The sequence below is a fragment of the Corvus cornix genome, chromosome 14 (assembly GCF_000738735.6).
Source record: "Corvus cornix cornix isolate S_Up_H32 chromosome 14, ASM73873v5, whole genome shotgun sequence".
Taxonomy (NCBI): domain Eukaryota; kingdom Metazoa; phylum Chordata; class Aves; order Passeriformes; family Corvidae; genus Corvus; species Corvus cornix.
The window spans coordinates 12,974,357-12,996,135 of NC_046344.1; the positions used below are offsets into that span (position 1 = coordinate 12,974,357).

At 43.0% G+C, this 21,779-nt stretch overlaps 1 protein-coding gene across 16 annotated transcripts in view; it reads right to left on the minus strand.

Annotated features, from left to right (window-relative positions):
* RBFOX1 (RNA binding fox-1 homolog 1) overlaps positions 1-21,779 on the minus strand; it is a 1,114,622-nt gene that overhangs the window by 777,806 nt on the left and 315,037 nt on the right. Inside the window, exon 1 of one of the 16 annotated variants that reach the window (XM_039560103.1) lies at positions 3,873-3,984. The exons of the other annotated variants lie outside the window; for them this stretch is intronic. Within the exon in view, the coding sequence (XP_039416037.1) occupies positions 3,873-3,875 (3 nt within the window). The 5' untranslated portion in view covers positions 3,876-3,984. Of the gene's footprint in view, positions 1-3,872; positions 3,985-21,779 lie in introns of those variants that run through there. 16 annotated transcript variants of the gene reach the window in all.

Sequence of the window (21,779 nt, forward strand, 5' to 3'; positions counted from 1 at the left end):
CAATACTTCACAAAATACCTTGAATTTTGGAATATTGCCTAAAAACTTCACTTACTCTTCCTTCTGGACAGGATCTCTGCAAAGCACAAAATCTGGAGCAGAAGAAGAGAGATGTTAAACTACACCTCCTTGGCAGAAAATAGTATTTCAAAGTATGGCAAGCTTATTTTTGGCACTTGATTGCTGGCCAGCTGTAACCCGTCCTGTGAATCCACCACCACCAGCCCTTCCTGCTCTACAGCATTACACAAACTCCAGCACTGCTGCTGCACCACTGTCAACCCCAGCAACCCAGAAGGGATTTTCCAGCTCCTTTCAGTTTACATGCCTTTTTTATTGCATCAACTTGAAGGACACAAATAAAATTATCTAATTTGCAAAAAGTTGTCATTTCTGGCACAGTAAATTTTAGCAAAATAATAGTTATGAAGGGAAAGGGTAATAAGTACTGAGAGCTTCATAAGCAGTTTTTAATCATAAAAGCAGACATTCAGAGAAGGTGATAAAAACACTACCTACTGAGAACATGTGCAAGAATGCACAACATAATGGCATTAGACTCCCCAGAATGAGGATTTGCACTACAAAATAATCATGGGCACTGAAAAATTCAATTATTTAAATAAAAGAACGAAACTACTCATAAGAAAGTGCAACTAAGCCAAGAATTAAAAACAAAGAGCAAGAAAAAATAAAAAAAGTCTTCTCATTAATGACTTGGCCAAAGACCCTCAGAGACAGGAGCTTTCTGCTCTCAGGAAATAGTACAGCTCCAATTTTGCACAATGGTGTCATCAGTTCTGCCACAGATGTTTGTGATTTCACCCTATAAAGAGCAGAAACAGTCAGGACCCCTACTAAATGTTCTGTTTGCCACTTTTTTAAGCCCTGTCTGTCCTCTTGCTTCCTAACCCTTCAGTTTTGTTCACACCCTACTTTTACAAGGCTGTGTGAGACAAGAGGATCCTAATCTCCCACATGAAATGGGAAGGAGTCAAGATCCAAGAATTAAGTAGAGGGAGTTCTGACATGCATAAAACAAACACATTTTTTCAGCTACTATATATTCTCCCAGGCTGTAGTATGATGTATTATTCTTAATTACATAAGATTCGTCTTTTTCAGGTGAGTACACCTTTCAGACAACAACATGCTTAACACAGCCATACCTTCCATTACTGTAAATAATATTTCTTCTTGTGGCCAGCACTTAGGAGTTCTACCCTTTATGGTATATAATGCTTATAGTTAGATTTTAAAATCAGACCATGCCATTTCAAACTACAAGGCGAAAAATTAGCGATGGGGAATTTTTTAACTCAGCCATTGGTTTCCTCTATTTCCAAGCAGCTCAACCTCCTCCAGTGCAAACAGATACTGAACAGCTCTTTGGTCCTGAACGAAGCTTACCTGTCTGCACAAAGAGAGAGCAAGGGTACTATTTCCATTAAATTCCTCCTAAAAACTAGGAAGAAACGTTGTAAATCCAGCATATATATACATATATATACGGCTGGCAGAGAAGCAGTAGGTCTCCCACAAAGCAATGAAAAAAATACTGAAAGAGACTGACTAGCCATAGCTGAGGGAGAGTTTGCAGGGAATGAGGTAAGATTCTTTAGAAGATGATAGGTAAGAGCATTACCAAGAAGAAAAAAACTCATGGAAAAGACAGTAAAAGCAGTAAGAAAAGAAAGAGAAGAATGGGAATACAGCAAGTACATGAAGTGTGCCATTAGGGATGACACAGGTACGAGCTGATCCTGCCTTGGGCAGGAACACGGAGAAGCTGACAACAGGAGTGGAGTGGCTGAGTCCCTTCTGGCCTTGCTATTCCGTGTTTAACTTCAAGGGGGCTTTGTGCAGGGAGCAAGGAGACACTTCAAAAGCCATCAGCACTGGCAGCCATGGCCTCAGGATATAACATTCCCCCTCCTGTGCAGCAGCACACGCCAGAAGGGATTATGCATGGAGTGTGCAGGCATCACTAGAATGGTTCTCAGTGCTGGGAACTGGACCTTGCAGTCGTACATGTGCACCCATATTCTGCGCTGGAAACGGAGCACATTATGCACAAGAATTAGCAATCCCACTCTCGTCCTCGACACTTGACTCCTGACAGTATTTCTGTCATTAAAGGGTACCCTTTCCTGAAAGCCAGAACAGCATCTTCATCACGTCAAGGACACCAAGTACTTCAGTTACAAGAACTATAAAAATCATCAACGTAATGTGAATTTTATTCATTATATTTGTCAGCTCTATTACTGATATCAGCTAAGTACTAATAGAAAAAAAGAAATATAGTCTTGATATTAGAAACACAGATTTCATTTCAGGAAATGCTGGATCCTTTGTCTAATGCATTTACCAGAAGAATAAACTGTAAATGAGACTTGGGAAGCCAAGCCTTCAAAGCCTGCATAAGTCGAGTAGATCTTAACTATAATCAGATTTCCTACATAAAAGTAGCTTCCCCAAAACCCAGTAATGCAAAACATTCTAGTAAAAGTAAATAAAAATAAATTTTAAATACCTGTTCTAAATCACTATAATCCTGATAACTGGAGCACGTGATACCAACCACTTTCCTGAAAACTAAATGATCTATTGACATATACATTGGAAATTCACATGGCCCCACTACTCTTCCCAATATATAACTTTTCAAGCAGCTATGACTATTTGATTGCTAAAACTTAATTATTTAATTATGAGGGCAAGGTCTGTTTTAGACTGCAATTCATCCACATCATCGATCTCTACCACAGAGTGACAAAACCTTGCTTTTATTTTTACAGCACACGCATACAACTGTTCTCAGAGTTCCGAATGACAAATGAAACACACTGTATCTTTCCTCTCTTTAAGTATCGAGTCTGGAGAAGTGAAGCAAGGTACTTGACATTCTCAGGACACCATCAGCAGCGTCTGCTGTGTTTTATGATCCATCTCACCTTAAACAAACTGAATTTTATTTAAAGTGAAAAAACCAGTCAACACTAAACTTACTTCAGAATGTAACATACTACACGACATTTGCAATTCAGAGAGTAGATAAACAAAAGCTGCAGATTTGGACAAGATCTTTCACACTTCGCTGATGTGAATCACTCCAGTCAAACTTCAGACCACATTCGTTTCACCATCTGCGCGAACCATGTTAAGTTGGCAGCTCAATGTCCAACAGCCACATCACAAATTTTGGAACCGCACGACGTGTGCCACTCTCGCATTGCAAACCCATCTCCCAGGGCAAAGCCCTGCCCCTGCTGAGGAGCGGCATCCTAAAGGAACTGCCTGGACATCTCACACGGATACAGTGTCACTCCACCTGCACTGAACAGGTATTAAGGCAACACTGATACTTCTTTTCATGACAGAGGCATGCAGGAGAAAACGATCTGATGAATCGCCAAAAAAATCAGCAAATGTCATGGACTTACAGGCAGGTAGTTTCCCAGCAGTTCAATATCTGCACTCTTTTAACGAGCAACTCGTCAGAGCCCCGAATGCCCATGCTCCTCGTCGTTCCCTGTGTTTGGGAGCCACCTCCCGTGCCGCCGTTCTGCCCGCAGCCCCTCACACGGCGCTTCGCAGGCGAAAGCGGAGCCAGCGCGGTGCCCCCGACCCGCAGAGCGCCCCTTCCCGCGGGCATCCCTCCGCTCCAGCCCCGGACCCGCGGCTCCCGAGAAGCCCCCCCGGCCGCGCATCCCTCCCCTGCCTCCGCCCGGGCCGCTCCGGGAACTTTCCGGCCGCGGAGCGGGGCGGCAGCAGCCCCCGGGCACCTGCCGGGCTGCTCCGCGCACCTGCCGGGCTGCTCCGCGCCGAGCGGCCCCGCTGCCCCCCGCGCGGCCGCGGCCCAAACTCACCATAAAGAGGCGAGCGGAGGAGAAGGGTCGCGGCGCTTCTCCCGTGCCGGGCGGGCGGCCCCGCCAGGCGAGTGGCAGCGGGACGCGGCTCCCGCCGCAGCCCCTTCCCGCGGGCAGCGCCGCCGCCGCCCTCGCTCACCGCCGCATGCCGCGCCCCCCGCCGCCGCCCGGCTCCCCCCGGGCTCGCCGCGCTCCGGCAGCGGGGCCCCCGCCCGGCCCGCCCGCGACCTCGGCGGGCAGCGGCGAGACCCCGGGGGCGGCCCCGCCGCGGCGGTGGGGGGAGAGGCGGCTGCCCGCTGCGCTGCGCTCCGCTCCGCCCGGGCGCGGCCGGCGGGAGCCCCGCACCGGCCGGACACGGAGCTTTCCCGGGGCGGAGGCGCTGCCGCTCGCCAGCCGGCGCGGAAAGTGGCTCGGCGGCGGGCGGGCGGAGGTGACCTTCAAGCCCGGCGGGGCGGGCTGGGGCGGGGAGGGGGAGAGCGGCGGGGGAGCCCCAGCGCCGGGGAGGCGGCGGCGGGGGCGGGATGCGGGTGCGGCGGGACGGCGGCGGCGCGGGGCCCGGGGGGAGCGGGGCTCCCCGGCTCCGGAGGCGCGGCCCCGCCCGGCACTGGCGGCCGCGCGGCGGCGCCCGGGAACCCGCGGGGCCCGAGCGGGGCCCGCCCGCACCGGGGAGGGCTCCGGCGATGGCTCCGAGGGATGCTCGCGGCCGATGCCCACGGCCGGGCGCTCCGCCGAGGCGGAACCTTCCCGGGGCACCGGCGGCGCGGTCGCAACTTTGCATTCCCGGGGTTCGTCCCGGAGAGCTGCGCTCTCCCCCAGCCCGTGCGGGCAGCAAACACACGCACAAAGCGGCAGTGGGGAAATTGCTGATTAAAACGATGCCCTTGGCGATCCCCAGCCATCTCTGCCTGCTTCCTTCCCCTTCCTCTTGCCCAAAGGAAACCAAATCTTACAAGAATTCCAATGCTCACCTAATGAGAAAAGCACCGCAGCATTCCTAAACGCATGGATTACTGTTAAATGAGGCTGACAGCAGCTATTGACGACAAAGTTTGGGGGGAAAAAATAAACATCAAGAACTGTCAGAACACTGCCTTGTCCTTCTCAATACATTAGGTATTATGCCTGTAGAGATCAAACGTTTTTGTGCTGCTCAAGCTTCAGCTGCAATAAATTAATGCCACTGAGACTCCAACATGTAAACTGGTATCAATTACAGATGGGGAGCGTCAGGATCAGACAGATATGCTACCCCCTGTGAGGAGGAGCTGGGAGTTGTTTTAAGCATGGAGATGGAAATGCAAACCAGTTAACAATCAGGTGATAAGGGGGAGGCAAGCTTTAAATCGTAGGCATGCGATCCCTTAAAAAAACTTTTTATGAATAATCTCCCGTAAACTTCTTCATCAGAAAAATTCAGAAAATAAATACAGCCAAGTATTCATAAGTTGAACTGCAGTTCCCACATCTATCAGGTATAGAAGTGCCTCAAAAGCACGTATCTGTATCCCTCTGCCTCTCCTGATGGATTTGGGGCTTGGCCTATTTCTGCTGCTATTTTAAGGCCCAAGGTGTGATCCTGGATCCCCTAAATACGTAACTCAGTGGAACTGCTCGGGAATGTTCCTTTACCAAAGCACACCAGTTTATGAAGCTGGATTATGTCAAACAGTAACTTCAGAATTTATCATTCCTCATCAAACAAGAAGCAGTTTTTAATGGCTGGAAAATTTTACTCCACCTTGTTAAAATCTGTCAGATTACTGAGAGGTACAAAGTTACTCCAAGATTTGTTTTCATGAAATTATCAAGTTATCCCAACAGATTCTCTCAAAACGTATGTCCCACTCTGTAGGCCGATCCCTATGAAGTTCATATAAAGATCCTTGGATGGATCTTTGAATCCACCCTGTGGGTTTCCTTCACTTCTCTTTTCAGCCTTCCAATTCACTCCAAAATCAACACAAAGAAGGCAATGGGAGGCTTATGTCCAACAAGTGTAAACTGGAGGTCAAAACATTACATTACACTGAAGTTCTTTAAATCACTAAAAACTTACTGTACAGTTGGTAACATTACTCTGCAGTTCAAGATATTTAAAGCCATATTTACTAATCCCTCTAGGAGAAAGTGATGCTGGTAGAAGGTTAGCGAGTAGAAATGAAACACAAGGCTGGCAACATTTCATTAGTCTTCCTTAATTTGTATATTTAGGCCCTCTTGTAAGAAAATAATTTTCAACATTTTGATTAAATATGACTGACTGCATCGATAAGTTTGCCATGTGGCCCAATACCTCCTACATTGTCAGCAGTTTTTAAAGACAAAACTAATAAAAAAAGACCTGAAAAAGAAACTTCCATGTAAAAAATTTCCACCCTTTGATGGTATATGCTGATGTAGTATGAGGCAAACTTTCTTCCTGGTGATATTTTTGCCATTAGGTTATTTAGGCTAAATCCTCGCTCACACAGAGGTGCCCACTGAGTGACTCAGAGGAGTCAGAGTCTCCTGCCCATCCACTCCATGACCATGAAGCCCCAGGGTTATGAAAGAGAGCAAGAAAGGAAAGGCCATCCAGTACCTTCTTCCCATGTGAAGCAGCCCAGAATTCATCCTCATCTCCAAATATGTGACTTTCAGGGCAGCACCAACACAAAGGTTTTTAAGTATCTCAATTTCTTCCCAAATCTGACCTCTAGTGTCTCATTATCCACTCCCCCTGTCTGGACAAAGCTGGAACTATTTCTCCAGCCAGCTGGCAGTCTCCAGAATGAAGAATTTAAAACTATTCTAATGTGCTAAAATAATAAGCAGCTGAAGCTCACACAAATAAACCAAACCAAAATCCTTCATAAAAGAACAAAAATCTCATGAACTGGACTTAATAAAGAGTTTTCTTTACGCACTCCAGTGTTCCTGTTGATTAGTGAATACTCACTGGAGTGTTGAGAGCTCCTCACAGGATTAAAACTAAATCAGGTGCAGGTGTGCATTCCTTTGATCTGTCCTTGATTAGAGAATCAGGTGTGTGTTAAGTGACAGGATGAGAGCTTGTCTTTTGGAGCCTCAACACCCACATACTCCTTTTGTACAAACCCTGTCAAAAAGGTTCCCTTGGCTTATTTTTCATATCTGCCTTCCCTTTGTTCCCCTCACATGAAAGAACCCTGAACTGCAAGTCAGATCTTTCTTAAAAGAGCTCCTTCATACTCCAAACTTTGCTATCAGAATGATATAGAGGCTCCCAGCTGGGGTTAAAGTTCTGGTGGAAGAAATAACTTTGGATGAGAAGAAAGGAGACAGAAACCATGAGCAGAGAGAGAGAAGCCAGCAGAGGCAGCATCAGTCTCTCATGGCTCAGTGGCAGAGCAGAGAACAGCACCCAAATGTTGCTTTCTGTTCCAGAGCTCCAGGCATTACAATATTTCCTTTCCTAAACATGATGTATCCAAAGGTACCTGCCTGTGTATTTCTTACACAGGAACCACCTTCAGAACGGGACCTTGCTATTTATTCAGCTTTGCAATGAACAGAACATTTAAAGCATTTGATAAAAAATAATGTTGGTGATTCCACCCCAAAGTTATAATCGTGTAAAGCCACAATTCTCAGTCATTTCTGTAGGAAATACTTACAAAGAAAATACACAAACTTTAATATAATTGTCTAGTCATGCACTTAAAAAGTTGCTTCAGAAGGAGACATTTTCCAATTTAATGTAAATTATCCATGGCAAGAGAACAAAATAAAGGGCAAGTAGCAAATGGCTCCATTGAAACACAATGTTTTGAACATTCCCAGTCAGGGATTAACTCTTAAAATATTTTTAAAAATTTCTTTTCTGAATAAAAGCCTATTTAATGTTTTCTTAAGTTTGGAGACCTTTTTCTCTTTATAGTAAAACATTTTGTGAGTTTATTTCCAAATTTGGGAACTAGTGTGAGGTTGTTCTAACCAAGAAATCTCAAGAACACAGATCTATGGCATGTGGGAGAAGAACTGGAGGTGAAAGAGGATTTATTGGAGAAAATAATTGTTCTGAACAGCAGACGGTCAGTCCTGAAGATGCTGTATCAAAAGAAAAAAAAACAAGAGAAAAGTGGTAAAAAATGTATTTGAAGTCTTTAAAAATAAAGCTTCCTGTATTTGTAAGGAAGATATAAATAGTACATACATATTTAATGCTTTAAAAATTCATATTGTATTTACAGCAAACAACATCTCCAACACATCCACATCCACTGTGATTTATTCCTTCTGGGTGAGGCTGCTCAGGCCATTTCTAGTGGGAAGGGAACACAGAAACCATTTGCAGTAAAATTTGTGAGCTTCAGGGAAAGTATTTGTGGTGGATGTGTCACAAATTTCAGTGCCACAAACACTTGATGAACGGTCTTCAGAAAAATCATGCATTGGTCCAAAGCTTGGTGACATTCCATTGGCAGTCAACACTTTGGACATTAAGGAAGTGTAGCCTTAAACAATCTGGGGAAAGATGGTTTCTGGATTCTTGAAATTTGTGACAAAAAGGACACAAATGTAAGGAAATTAACAAATCACCTTCAACACACAATAAACATGAAAAAAAATGTGTACCACTCTGTACACGTACCGTGCTGATGGTGTGGGGGTTTAGTTTAACTTCAGATTTCTTCAGTTCTTTTAAATTCTTGGCAATTTAAAATGTCTTGAGCACTTTTTTCTGGAGGGTGTGTTGTATGGAGTGGATAAGGCCAGTTGCACTGGGTGTGTGTGGTGGGGGGTTAGATTAATGAATCTGCTTAGATTGAATTTGTCCTTTGCTTGGGCTTTGTGTATCAAATACTGGCATCTGAATAGTTTAATGCTTTCGTCTCCATGTCAGAAGAAAGAATTGCTACCTTTTTGTTCATGTAGTTCTAATCAGGAGAATAATTCTGGGATATTTGGCCCACACTTTTAAATTATTATTACATTTAAGTTTCAGATTTCAGTCATACATAATAAAATGAACTACATTGTCACATAGATTTAACATCACTGAATTAGAAATTCATAGCTATTTAGTGAAATCTTTGAGTAGAAAGATAATACTTCTATTTTTAATGCCCTAACAGCAATATCTTCATGTGCTTGTATCTACATATCTATAAATTTGAGAGTTTCCCACTTATTTGCCTGTGATAAAATGTTAATCTCTTTCCTTTCTCCAGGGAGCTGTAATTTTCCTCTCCCCTGACTTTGACTTATAGCATATGTACGGCTTCTCTCGAAGAAACATCTTGAAGAAGCAACCGCGTGCCCAGCTCCCCGGCATCTCCTGGTTTTTATCCATCTGCTTTATCTCCAGGTTTTTTTGGGAGCACCTGGGAATCAAAAGCCGTTCAGATAGGGCTGATGGCTCATTGCTTTCTATGTGGTAAAAAGGTCAGGCTGCTTTCGGTGACCTTTCTGCTGGGAAAGCTGCAGGTCTGCGTGCTGTCTTTTTGCTGTCCTGTATGGAGGGATTGCTTCACAGATTAAACACGGTCAGGTTCTGCATTTCCCTTTCTGTTTTCAGTTCCTTTTATATTTAGGCAGAGCTATGGAAGTGTTGAAATGAATTGTTGGAAGCAATGACATCAGTCTTTCTCTCTTATAGATGAGACAGTTGCTACTGAAATAACCAGGGCAGGACTCTGGAACATTTTAATCCAGTGCCATCTCCAGCTGACTCCTGAGGATGTCACCAGCCACTTCCCCTTTCTCTTCAGCTCTCCACTGGTTTTCTTCCCTGTGCAACGAGGACAATGATCCTGGGTTTCCTTGTAAAAGAGCTACCAGATCCCTTAGCTGTGACCATGGAGCCAGGCTCCTGAGGAATTCCATGTCGGCCAGCGTGAACCATGCAGCTCTTGGGCCAAGGAGCAGGTGTGACTTTTAAAGGAAAGTAAATACTGCAGATGCTGCAGAAGGGGCTTTGTAGCTCTTGTCATAAATACGGGAACCTTGAGAGACCAGAGGGAGTAGTCATCTGCTCAGTGGTGATTCCTGTGGGAGTTGGAGAGTCTGGTTAAGCAATTTCAGAAGATATTCAGGGTCTGTTTGGTGCTCTGAGATGTCTTTAATTTTTACATTGCCACAACAGGGTTCAGAGCAACTGAAGGACTGACAATTTTTGTGGTTTCCCCAAGTGCAACTTTTTTGATCGTGCCACAACCAATAAAATATTTCATGTAGAATCATTTGTACAGGTTTGGAGGTACTTTTTCCATACTTGCAGACTTTGCAGTTTACTCTTTCTAGAGCTGTCTGATCCCACTGGCACCTGTGACACCCTCAGAATGTGCTAATATTTGCACCACAACCTCGGACTTTCCACCCTAAATTTGAGGAACTCGTTGACTGACATCTGCATTTACATCATACAAAATTTAAAATTCCTTTTTGCAGTGTTAATTGAAATACTGAAAGACAGAATTTGCGAAAACCTTTTGTGAAGACTGCTTGATTCTCAATCCCTTAGACCAAGTTTCTATCAAGTCTTTGTAGTTCTATCATCTGCCCCTCAGCCTAACAGCATTTGGAATTAGTCCAGAACTGAAGACTGCAAATCCTGGAGTGTGGACTAACATAATTGAGAACCACTTGCCTAACATCACACATGATTCTATGTTTGCAGCAGAGAAAGGATTTAAAACAGTTTTATCAGCAACAAATAACAGGGAAGCTGTTGGTTAGAAAAGAGAAAGAAAAATAAATTCCCTGAAAATAATGAAATATTTTCCAAACCTTTCATTTGTGAATCCATATTGCTTCAGATAAAGAATCAAGCTGGCAAGTGGCCCATTATAAATAAGAAAGAGGGAAAACCCTGCAGAGGTGTGTTCACTCACTTTTAAGGGTAGAAACTCCTAGAAAATCCAAGAGCTGCAAAAATCAGATCTGCCAGAATCTCTGACTTTTGGAACTAAACTACAGTTACAGAAATAGGTAATTTATTTCTAGTATTTTTATCACTAATGTATTCACATCTCTGCTCTCATATGCGGAATATATATTAGATTCATAAAAATGAATTGAAATTTACTATTTCCTGGATTATCTTATTCCAGTTAAACCCTTGATTCATAAGGCAATTGCTGAAGATAAATAGAACTTCATGAATTGTTCATAAACTGCACAAATTCGCAAGTTAGAGATGAAAAATGTAAGCCACACAACCCTTCATCTGCAGGCCACAAATTCGAGTCCAGGTTTGAGATCAGCAGCGACCAAGATCCATTTTCATCTTATCACCTGAAGGCTTTCTGGTAGCATTTGTGAACTCAGTTTATTCCCTCAGCTCCATCTTTACAGGATAAGTGGCCACATAAATAATTCACTGGAACTTGTCAGAAACAAGAAGTTGTGAAATGTAAAGTCTCCTCCATCCATCCAGCTGTATAAGCAGCACACAGGAGCTAATTTTCTAACCTTTCACTAAGCTTTGCATGGAACTAGACACAGAGGAGTTCTTTCACATTTTTAATAAACTAAAGCTCCTCAAATATCAATTCTTTCTAATAATATGCTCCCTAGAAATACCACTTTTGAGGTTTTTCTGTTCTTTATTGCAAAATTATTAGGAAAACCTTCTCACCAGGGACCCTTGGCTATGTAACTGTTACAAAAAAAAAGCCTCTCCTTCCCTGAGTAACTTTGATGTTCTGTTGCTCGAGGGGAGCAGGTCAGAGTCAGATTTACTTAGAGAAAGCACAGAGGGGGCAGGGGGGACATGGCACTACTCATTTTGGCCTTTTCATGGTTTTTTGCACTGTGGGTTAGATTAATGGGAATTTTAATGTCATGTGAAACCTTAAACATTTTTTAATTGCATGAGAGAGAAAACGTGAGGACTATCACCATGTCCCGTGTCTTGGCAGCACTCTGGCCATGACTCCTAGGAGAAGACAGAATAATAGAATCATGGAATGGTTTGGGTTGGAAGGGACCTTAAAACCATCCCATGCCACCCCCTGCCATGGGCAGAGACACCTTCCACAGACCAGGTTGCTCAGAGCCCCATCCAACGTGGCCTTGAAACACTGGAAAAACACAAGAGAGCCACTTGATCTGCAGCAATTTGGGTCTAATGACTTTCAGCCCATGATGTTGTGAACGCCAACTCCTCTGCAGTGTTGGCTGAGATGAAGGAATGCTGAAGGCCACTAATGCTTCACTGGAGTCTGTACTGAAAAATAAGTCCACATGGATAGTCACTGAGTTTATTTCTGTAACTACAGCTACTGAATTAGTGTTTTAAATAAACCAGATTTTTACAGGATTTTATGGCAACTTAAATACTTTGCCCTTGTGTAATCTGTTAGAAAATCTTTTCTAAGAAAGTGGTTGAAAGTAGGCATTTATAATTTGCTTATCCTACCATCACACTATGACCTTAATCACACAGATGTAGGATTTGTGCTTTAGGACCAGCTTGCACCTGCACAGAAAACCGTGTCCAGTGCCCTCCTTTTACCCCCATTCACTGCACTAATTCATGGGTTTAGAAATTATAAATTACAACAGATTTGCTCTTCTACTGCTGTGAAAATTTAGCCTGCAGGTAGCCACTGGTAACCCCCACAGTCTGAGAATCATCCCTGTGCCAAAGGTTATAATTAAAAAAACCAACCAAACAACAAGGAGCACTCCTTAAGACACTTGTGCCTACAAAAGGACTCAGCACACAACCATACAATATCAGGAAAAGTTATACAGCCCTGGATATTTCAGCTGTACCTGCCTCACTAAAGGCACTGCTTTTTTGGGAAGAATCGTGTCAAAATAATGAGCCAAAAGTGACAATAGCCATCCTGCAGCAATGTCACAGCCCTCAGTGCTTTGATACGTGCTAAATGTCTTCTAAAATGTATTTACAGCCAGCCAATGACTACAGAAAATACCACATCAATACACAGATCAAGCTGATGCTTAATATGACTTTCCAAACAACCTTTGTCAGTTGCCTTTATGCAAATAAGGGCCACACGTTAATTGCTTTAAATATTGTAAGGGATTAAGCAATTACGGGTTTTTATAGAATAGAGTCAATTAAAAAAAATACTCTCTTTTCAAGTCTACTACATTAACTTAATTACGAGATAAAGTGTTAATGATCCTGTAGTAATTTTTCACTGTGAACAAGGCAGATGTACAGGCTGACCAGGACTATGGTAACAGGAATTTCAGTGGGAGTTCAACTGGGTACCTGCTGCTGCAGAAAGCCCTTCAGGTTACAAGTCATTCCTTGAGGAAATGAGTTTTTCAAGCTGGCATAGCAGTAAGAGCTTCCAAAGGGCTTTATCCTTTTCACAATGAGAGGTAGGACCCTAAACCACTTCAGAATTTTACAGGTTTTATACAAAACCTCACTTGATTAATCTCTATCAGACTCTACAAGGTTGTGACTAACTGTGAGGGGCCACTACTAATTTTGGTTATTAACCTCATTTGATAGAAAGATAATCTGTTTCTCCATTAATGTTAATCCCTTTAAAATATTTCTAGTGGTTCTCCCATTAATCCATGCCCTTTATTTGATGGCAGGGGAACTAATTGCAGAGTAAGATAATGGTTTGTATGAGTATGTCTGGCAAAAAAAAAAAAAAAACAAAAAACTTATCTTTAAAAGGAAGATTTTCTTGAGAGAGGAGGATTTAAAACTTTTGTTTCCTAGGCCTAGAAAGGGGTGGGCTATGACCCCTGCATAGGGATTCCTAGGTGCAAGTCACCAGAAGCATATAAAACCAGGGTTTATGGTGTATTCTTACACCAAACATGTTTAAAATCCTTCAGCACTATTCAAATAAAACCAAACCTCGATGGGTAGATAATAATTCCCTTGTAGCTGCTGAGAAATAGGTGTTTGTAACACGATTTCTCCTCCCTTCTTTGTTCAACACTGAGCTCATAGAATGGCAATGGGAAACTGGCATTTGCTGGGATTTGGTGAATGTGGGGACCTGCTGGTGTAAATATTTAGCTCAGTTAATAAAACAGATGTAACACTATGGACCGTGTGACAACAGCAACAAAGACCTTGTGCAAGGGCCGTTGGTTTCAGCAGCATTTCGGGAGCTGGTGTCAGCTTCGTTTTAAACCCAGCAACAGAACCATTGATTTAATTAGGCAGAAAACAATGAAAAAGGCACAGAAATTGATTTGGGATGTAGAAAGTACAAATTTTTGGTGAGATTTTTCCCCTGAATTTCTCATTCATGCTTTCTTTAATACTGCCATATAAGTAGCTTTGTTTAAATTCCCATGTTAACACACAGAAAAACTGGGAGACTTCCTGTACCTATGAACTGCTTCCTCAACATGCAGGAAAAAATGTCAGAAACTTTCATGAGGGTTCTCAGGCCTTCTGGCACAGCTGGGAAGGTCAGGATCAAGGCCTGATCTCCTAGTGCTCCATGCCTGACGTGTTCTTTCCCAAAGGGTTTGCACAGAGCACACAAAACACAAGGCAGAGGATCCGTGTTTAATATAAGCTGTTCCTAAGCCTTAATTTGTCATAAATGGCTAAGCAAAGTGAATGGGAAAGAGCAAATCAGACCCCAAAAATCCTCTCTGACGACCTCTCCTGCCAGATGCCACCCCTGGAGGCTCTCACCTCCGAGAAGCACATAAAGCCACGTCAATCCAACACAGCGGTGAATCCTGTTAAGAAACAGTTTGGGGGCTGATAACACGGGGTCGTTTTTGATGTAAATTGTGCAAATCAGCTGAGGTGAAGTCCTTCATTATTGCAAATGACTGCATTATGTGCAGCACCCACCAGATTTATCACCACAGCCGCACATTTGCTGTCACTCGCTCTGAATGAACTTTGCACTTCCCTGCATTTATCTGTGTCCCACAGGTGCCACTGACCCTGTCCCTCTTCCCTCTGCCTGAGCTGACTGTGGCTCCCTGTGAAAGCTCACTGCATTTTGGAGAATATTGTGTCCTGATTCTGTACTCAGGGTACTAAATCTGTGTTTGAAAGAGACATTTGCCCACATACCAACAGAGTAAAATGGATTCCATAACAATCAGCCTTTGCCCATTAGGTTTAAGAATCTATGCAGATTCTCCAGTGAGGCATAATTCTTCCACAATACTAAAAAAATCCCTCTCCCCTTACCATTTTCTTGACTTTTAAGCTTTTAATGCCTTAAATATAAAATTCCTGCACTCAACCTCTTTATCTACATCTTTCTTCTTTCTCTATTTCATAACAGCAGCTTCATTCCCTTGTATTTTACTCTATTTTACATCCTTCTTTTCCCCAAGCCACCTCTTATGAATTGAGTGCCAAGAGTGAAAGCTCCACCATTTCAGCGCTCCTGAAAGTCCAGAAGTTCTGAAGACATCTCATGATTTATGTATTTTCATCGAGCGTTCTTCACCTTCTGCAAAGTGTCAGAAGATAATGAGGTGATGAAAAGTTTGTGAAACGGGATGTGAGAGGCCACATGTCAGACATCATACCCCACTCACAAGTCCCCTTCATATTCCCCTTTGCCATCAAACTAGTCCAAGGTTTCCAGCTAAAGGATCACAGCAGGAGAAGACTGGACTTTACCTTGGTAAATAAATGAGAAACTTTGATGTGAATAATGTGTTTATTCTTTTTTGGTTATCTTTAATGGATATGGTTCATTTCTACCATGGAAAAGATTGAAAACTCATGAATCTCACGATTTCCATAATATTGTTTTCATAAACTTTTCCAAGGAAGGAGTCCCATGAACCATCTGAAGTGAATTCCTGAGCCTAAGTACCAGTCCTGGAACTGAGGGAGCACATGATCTACCTCACAGACTTTTGGGAACACAGATGAACTCAAGGAACCCATAGAATTTTTCTATAAAACCCACCAGGGCATCACCAAGGTAAGTCCAAGGCACCACCAGCTTGGCCAACAGGCTCAGCTCTGTCCTGTGATGGGGCTGTAGGAGCTGAATGGACCCAGTTTTGGGGTTATTTCATAGCCTTTCCATAGTAGTAGATGGAAAACCACCTTCAACAGGTCAAATTAACAAACAATCCCTTCAGAGATTTAGCAATGCAAAAGAGGAAGTTGCTGTCCTAAACCAAAAGTGGAGTCATATGTAAAATTGAATTCCTGTATTTATTTTTTTGACAGTTTTTTTAGAAAGCATTGGAAACCGGCAACTACAAACTTAGGAATCATTGAAGTATTAAAAACTACTATTAAACAGTTTCCAACGTTGATCATTATCTGAAAATCATTTAAAAATGCCCAATTATAGCTGAAATTAATTCCTATATACTGTTATTCACCATCATTTTTGCTTCATGAAATCTGATTCCAATCTGAGAAGATTCTGCCTTGTTATACCTGCCAGGGTAGACCCAATTTCTTACAGCCATGACTGTGCCCTCACAGCCAGTTTATGACTTCATCATGCTGTCAGAGAATTCCTATCATATTTATACAGCTGTAGAAAAATCAACCCAGAGCAGTTCTAAAAAACCTTCAAGCCGTAAACCTTTCTAAATTAATGAAAAAATGACCATATTATCACATTATTAAAATACATATACTTACATCTGCTCACTAATAGTTTACAATTCTGCTAAGGTTTGCATTCATGAGATGCAATGAACAAAACTGCTATAAATTTTAAAGGAATTTAAAATTATTTTACCACAGCCTGTTAATAATAGAAAGACTATTCTTTGAAAGTAATAGAGCAGAAAAATAAGGCTAGATCTTGTCTCAGGTCATATAAACCATCATTTAAAGACTATCAGTGTGTTGTGGTTGTTAGAGGCAGTGACACAAAACTAATTTATGGTGACCAGGCAGAAGGCATCCAGCTGGAGAAATCCTCCCCAATAATCAATGACAAAAGAGTCACCTCAGCCGGGTTTTCACTGCAAACTAAGACAGCAGCAGCACACGCTGCTTTCCCCACTGATTCCCCTGTCAGAAAGGGAAAGGTTGGAAGAACTAATTAAGCCTGAAATTATGTAGCATCATAGAATATTTGCCCATGATGCAAGTGATTCTGATCCAAAGGTAATGAATACATTTGAGGAAAACTGTTTGAGGAGCTGTTTACCAAAAATAAAGCAGAGCCCACACTGGCAAATCCCCCTCTGCTGCTCAGCTCCAGATGATCTGCTGCTGCTCAGCTCAGCAGAACGGGGCTTGCACCACTGACAGGAAAACCTGTCCTGCAACACTGACACAAGAATTTGGCCATCTATTTCAGAGATTCAGGCCTGCTAAGTTGTGTTACATGGAGAGGGTCTTTGCAACACAGCTCCAGCACTGTCTTTACTTTCCTCCTGGCCTCCACCTTCATGCCATGATCCCACGAGAAAGTTTCTAAAATACAAATCACATGAACAAAAGAATAGGAAAACTCACAGGAAAATAAGCAAAGAGAGAATCCTGGAATGGTTTGGGTTGGGAGGGACCTTAAAGCCCATCCCATCCCACCCCCTGCCATGGGCAGAGACACCTTCCACTATCCCAGGGTGCTGCAAGCCCTGTCCAGCCTGGCCTTGGACACTTCCAGGGATCCAGGGGCAGCCACAGCTGCTCTGGGCACCCTGTGCCAGGGCCTGCCCACCCTCACAGGGAAGACAAAGCCCAGTGGTCAAGGGCACCCAAATTCTATTTCTGTAGAGGCAATTGCCCTTTGTTACACACAGACAAATTTTCCAAGGGGTGGGAAGCCTCTAGGGGAAGGAGAAAAATAAAATTGTGTTTTCTTTGAAAGCCTGCACTGTCTTTGGAAGGTCCTAGAAATGGGAGACATCAAAGTTCATGTTCCCTGTAGATACTTTGGTTTGTGTAGGTAGCCAGCCCAGGCAGACTGGGTTGCTCAGAGAGCAAGAGAGACCAGGTGAGAGGAGGAACCACCTCCTTGAGCTCCATCCTAACAAAAGGAACTTCTCAAAGAAAGACATCCCTTTTTTTTTTTTGAAGAAACAATTTCTGTGGTTGTCACAAAATCTAGGGGTTTCTATACACAGGGCTTAGAGAGAAGCAAGGGCACAAGTCTAGCACAGTAACAACAGATACTGGCAGCAGCTCCCCAGTTTGCCCAGCAGCAGCCACAGCTGGAGTGGCACCACACAGGTCACGGCTTTCTCCTTCAACACTGAATCCTGGGTCACACACGAGAAATTCACCACTAATTCTCATTTAATACGGAACCAGTAACAAGTTTTGGTTGGCACTGTTCCACAAAGGAATTAAATATTTTCACTGCGAGAAAAGAATATGTTAAAAAAAATAAATTGAACAAAGGCTGCAGTGGAAGCACGAGGCACCAACCCTTACAGTAATCCTATGGCTTCTGTCCTGTTCCCACTGATAAATTTATTACAAATGTGTAGGCATGAACTGCAGCAGAAAATTTCATGCTTATATTGATGAGATTAATGGACTATTATCTCATTTCCAAGATTACTTAGAATTGATTTTATGGCTCCTTTCCTCTCATGGGTTTCAAGCTCTGATTAAAGAAAGGCCTTGGCTATAAAACCAATGCCTGAACTTTGCCAAATTTGAACTTGTTTCCACACAGGTTTTTTTGTTGGAAGCATAGTCACATTTTAAGAAAGCATTTGAAAGAGCAAAAACCACATTTCTGTAGTGTTCTTCCTTTTTTCTTTTTCTTTGGCACTAAAATGCTCTGAGGAATGCAGCAGCAAGGAGCCTGGTGCTGATGCTGCCTCCCAGCAGTACATCATGGCAATGGTGCTTTCAGGGGAGGTTTTAAGGGTAAGGGGCTTTAATGGTGCTTTCCTCAGTCAGCACCAGCACCAACCCCACAACAGAGAAAACAGCCCTGCACACTCTGTACTGACTTGAAATAACACTCTCATATGGCAGCAGCAAAGCTGAGAACCTAGACTTGGGATCTAGAGGTATAATTATCTACATGGTAAATAAATAAATAGAAAAAATGGCATCTGTGTCGCTCTCATGTGCCTCCACAGGAATGAAGCACAGAATCTTCTCATGGTGCACACGCAGCTTGAAGATTACTGCTGGCTTTGGGAGCTTGCCTTGTCTGTGGCTATAGTTTTTAAATGGTACACAACTCCACTGATTAAAACTGGAAAAAATGTTTTGCTGTTTTCATCCAGAAACAATAGTATGTCATTGCTAGCTGATAGAGAAGCAGAGTGAAATGTAAATGTACAATAGAACTACATTCCCAATGTGATAGTAAAGAAATCACTATAATATCCATCTGGTCCTATCACATATTTGGCCAAATATAGCCCTTTCTATAGTACATTATTTTTATTTACTATCTGTTACACAAACATACTAGAAATGCTTATATTCCTTTTTCTATTTCTCAGCATACAATCACAACTAGTTTTAAAAGTAATTCTGAAAAGAAGCCTAAAATGACTGCTAGAATAATCTCTTTTAATTATCCCTCAATATATTTATATACTATTATTATATATTATAATATTATATATATTATTTAAATACAGCCCTATGTTTATATAGCTGTCCACTGATGTGGTCCTGCAGAAATAAAATTTTTACAACCAGTTTGAAGAAAGTTGGTTCTAGACAAATACCAGATTTAAGAATAAAACTTGAAAGAGAAAGGTGGGGCAAATACTTTGCATTTTGTGCAGAAGTTCTCGAGCCTCGAGGGTTTGAACCCCCCCTGCCTGTTCAATAAAAGAAGGTTGCTCAGACATTGGCACCCCCACCCTGCCCTCCCGTGCCATGTCCTGAGGTGGGACTTGCTCTGTATCTCCAGAGGAAGATGTTTGATAACTCAGGGTGTCCCAGCAATTGCAGCTTGCAAGGTACAAATTCCCCTCTCTCAGCTGAGCTCCAGGCCTGGGGAGAAGTCATTTCATAAACACATCTAATCAAATTCTGCTCAGTGTCTCAGGCAAATTGAAGGCAGACAAGTATATTCAGAACAGGCATCTGAAATGAATTTCACATATAAAATCAGTCTAACAACCTAAAAAAATAATGCATTTGGTGACTCATCTGGATGTCAGAACATCAAGAACTCAGGGAAGGGAGGGACTGGAATAACTAAGTCCTGAGAAGTGCAGGACACGTGAATGCAAACTGCTCAAGGAATGTCCCCATCCCTCTGCTCACAGAGGAAGGAACAAACAAAGATTCCAGAGTGCAGAAGGACACCAGGGAAGATGGAAGAAATAAAAACTATGCATCAAAGTCTTATGGAAAAAAAACCTCATCCTTTCCTGTACAATTGAGGATAAAAAGACTTAGAGACACGTGACAGCAAAAATACATGAGAAAAGTAGTCACTGTATTTCTGAGAGAGATACTCACTTTAATATAGTGCAGAGCCTGATAATAGATAGTATTGCAGTCTAGATTCTCCTCAGAGAACTGTTCCTGAGATACAGCCTTGCTCTATCACACTTGCCATCTCTTCCACATAGCAATCACATGTGCCATCCTATCATTAAATGACAAAAATTAACTTTAAATTGAGCTTACCTGACAGAAAAAGAAAAAAAAATCCTTCTAGAGTAAAAACCTTCATTTGGACAGCCCAATCTGATAATGGAAAAAATGCCTCCTTCCTAAAGGCAAAAGATGATAAACAAGAGAGACATAGATTCTCAAAGATCCAGCCTTATTCTAATTCCAGGGTTGTAGAACAGTGCTTAGGGTTGAAAAATACAGTAGGACTTGCTAAATTTCTGAGTTTTAACATTCAGCCCTGAACTCTCCTGTAGTCAGAAAAGCTCTGTCCTTTAAAAAGGTGAATATTAAATCAGACATCATTTTTTCAGTCTTTGTTTTGACAGAATTATGAGCCCATTACTAACAAAGAAAATAACTGAATATAAAAAAGCCTGTGAAGTTTTAGAAGAAAATTGTTTAGCGAAACAAAGCTGAGCTCTGATTGTATCTTTGGATTACATTTTTTTTTGTCTGATTTAAAAGCAGCAGAAATAAAAATTATAATGCAAGGTCAGCAGTGAATGAACAATGAAACCACACCTCTAGATCCATGTCGAGGCACAGGAGAAGCCGTCTTCATCTCCCGGATATGATGGGCTGACCTTGCCTGGCTGCCTGAGGCTCACCCAGCCACTCTCTTCCTCCCTCTCCTCATCAGGACAGAGGACAAAATAAGATGGAAAAGCTCAGAAGTCAAGATTAAGACAGTTCAGTTACTGTCACAGGCAAAGCAGACTCGAGTGGGGGGAAGTTAATTTAATTCATTGCTAGTTTGAATGGCGGGAAACAACAAAAAAAAAAACCTTCCCCCCACCCCACCCTTAATTTTTTCCCCAGGTTCCACTCCAGTCCTTCATTCCCAGCTCCTCTCCCTCCTCTTCCCTGGAGCTGCACAGAGCGATGGGCAGAGCCCAGGTGATGCTCAGCCCGGAGCTGCTCCTCTCTGCTGCTCCTTCTCAGTCTCGTTCCTCCCTGCTCCAGCACCGTGTCCCCAGGGGCTGCCAGGGAATCCCTGCCCGGTGCCTGCAGCCCATCCTGCCTCCTCCTGCTCTCCCCAGGAGCTCCAGGGCTGTTCTCCTCACTCCTCAGGCAACTCGTGCCCTTTGTTAACTCTTTTCCCGGAGGTGGGAAATGCTCAGCCGTGTCCTGGGGTTTGTGTCGGTTTTGTTGGCAGCAGCCCCGCGGTGCTCGTTTCGGGTCTGTGACCGAGCAGAGCTGTGCTGAGGGATGTTCCCTCCCTGCCGAGCAGTGTTGGCACAGCCTCCAAGCCTCTGCCATTCCAGCAAGGAGCTGGAATGGGACACAGCCAGGATTCTGTCCCCATCCCACCGTGGGGTGAGGGAGGGGCCAGGCTGGGGCTTTATCTGCTGGCTGAGCTCAACCCACCATGCCATATTTCTGCTCACAAAACTTCTGAAGAGCCAGATGCCCAAGATTCCTCCCCC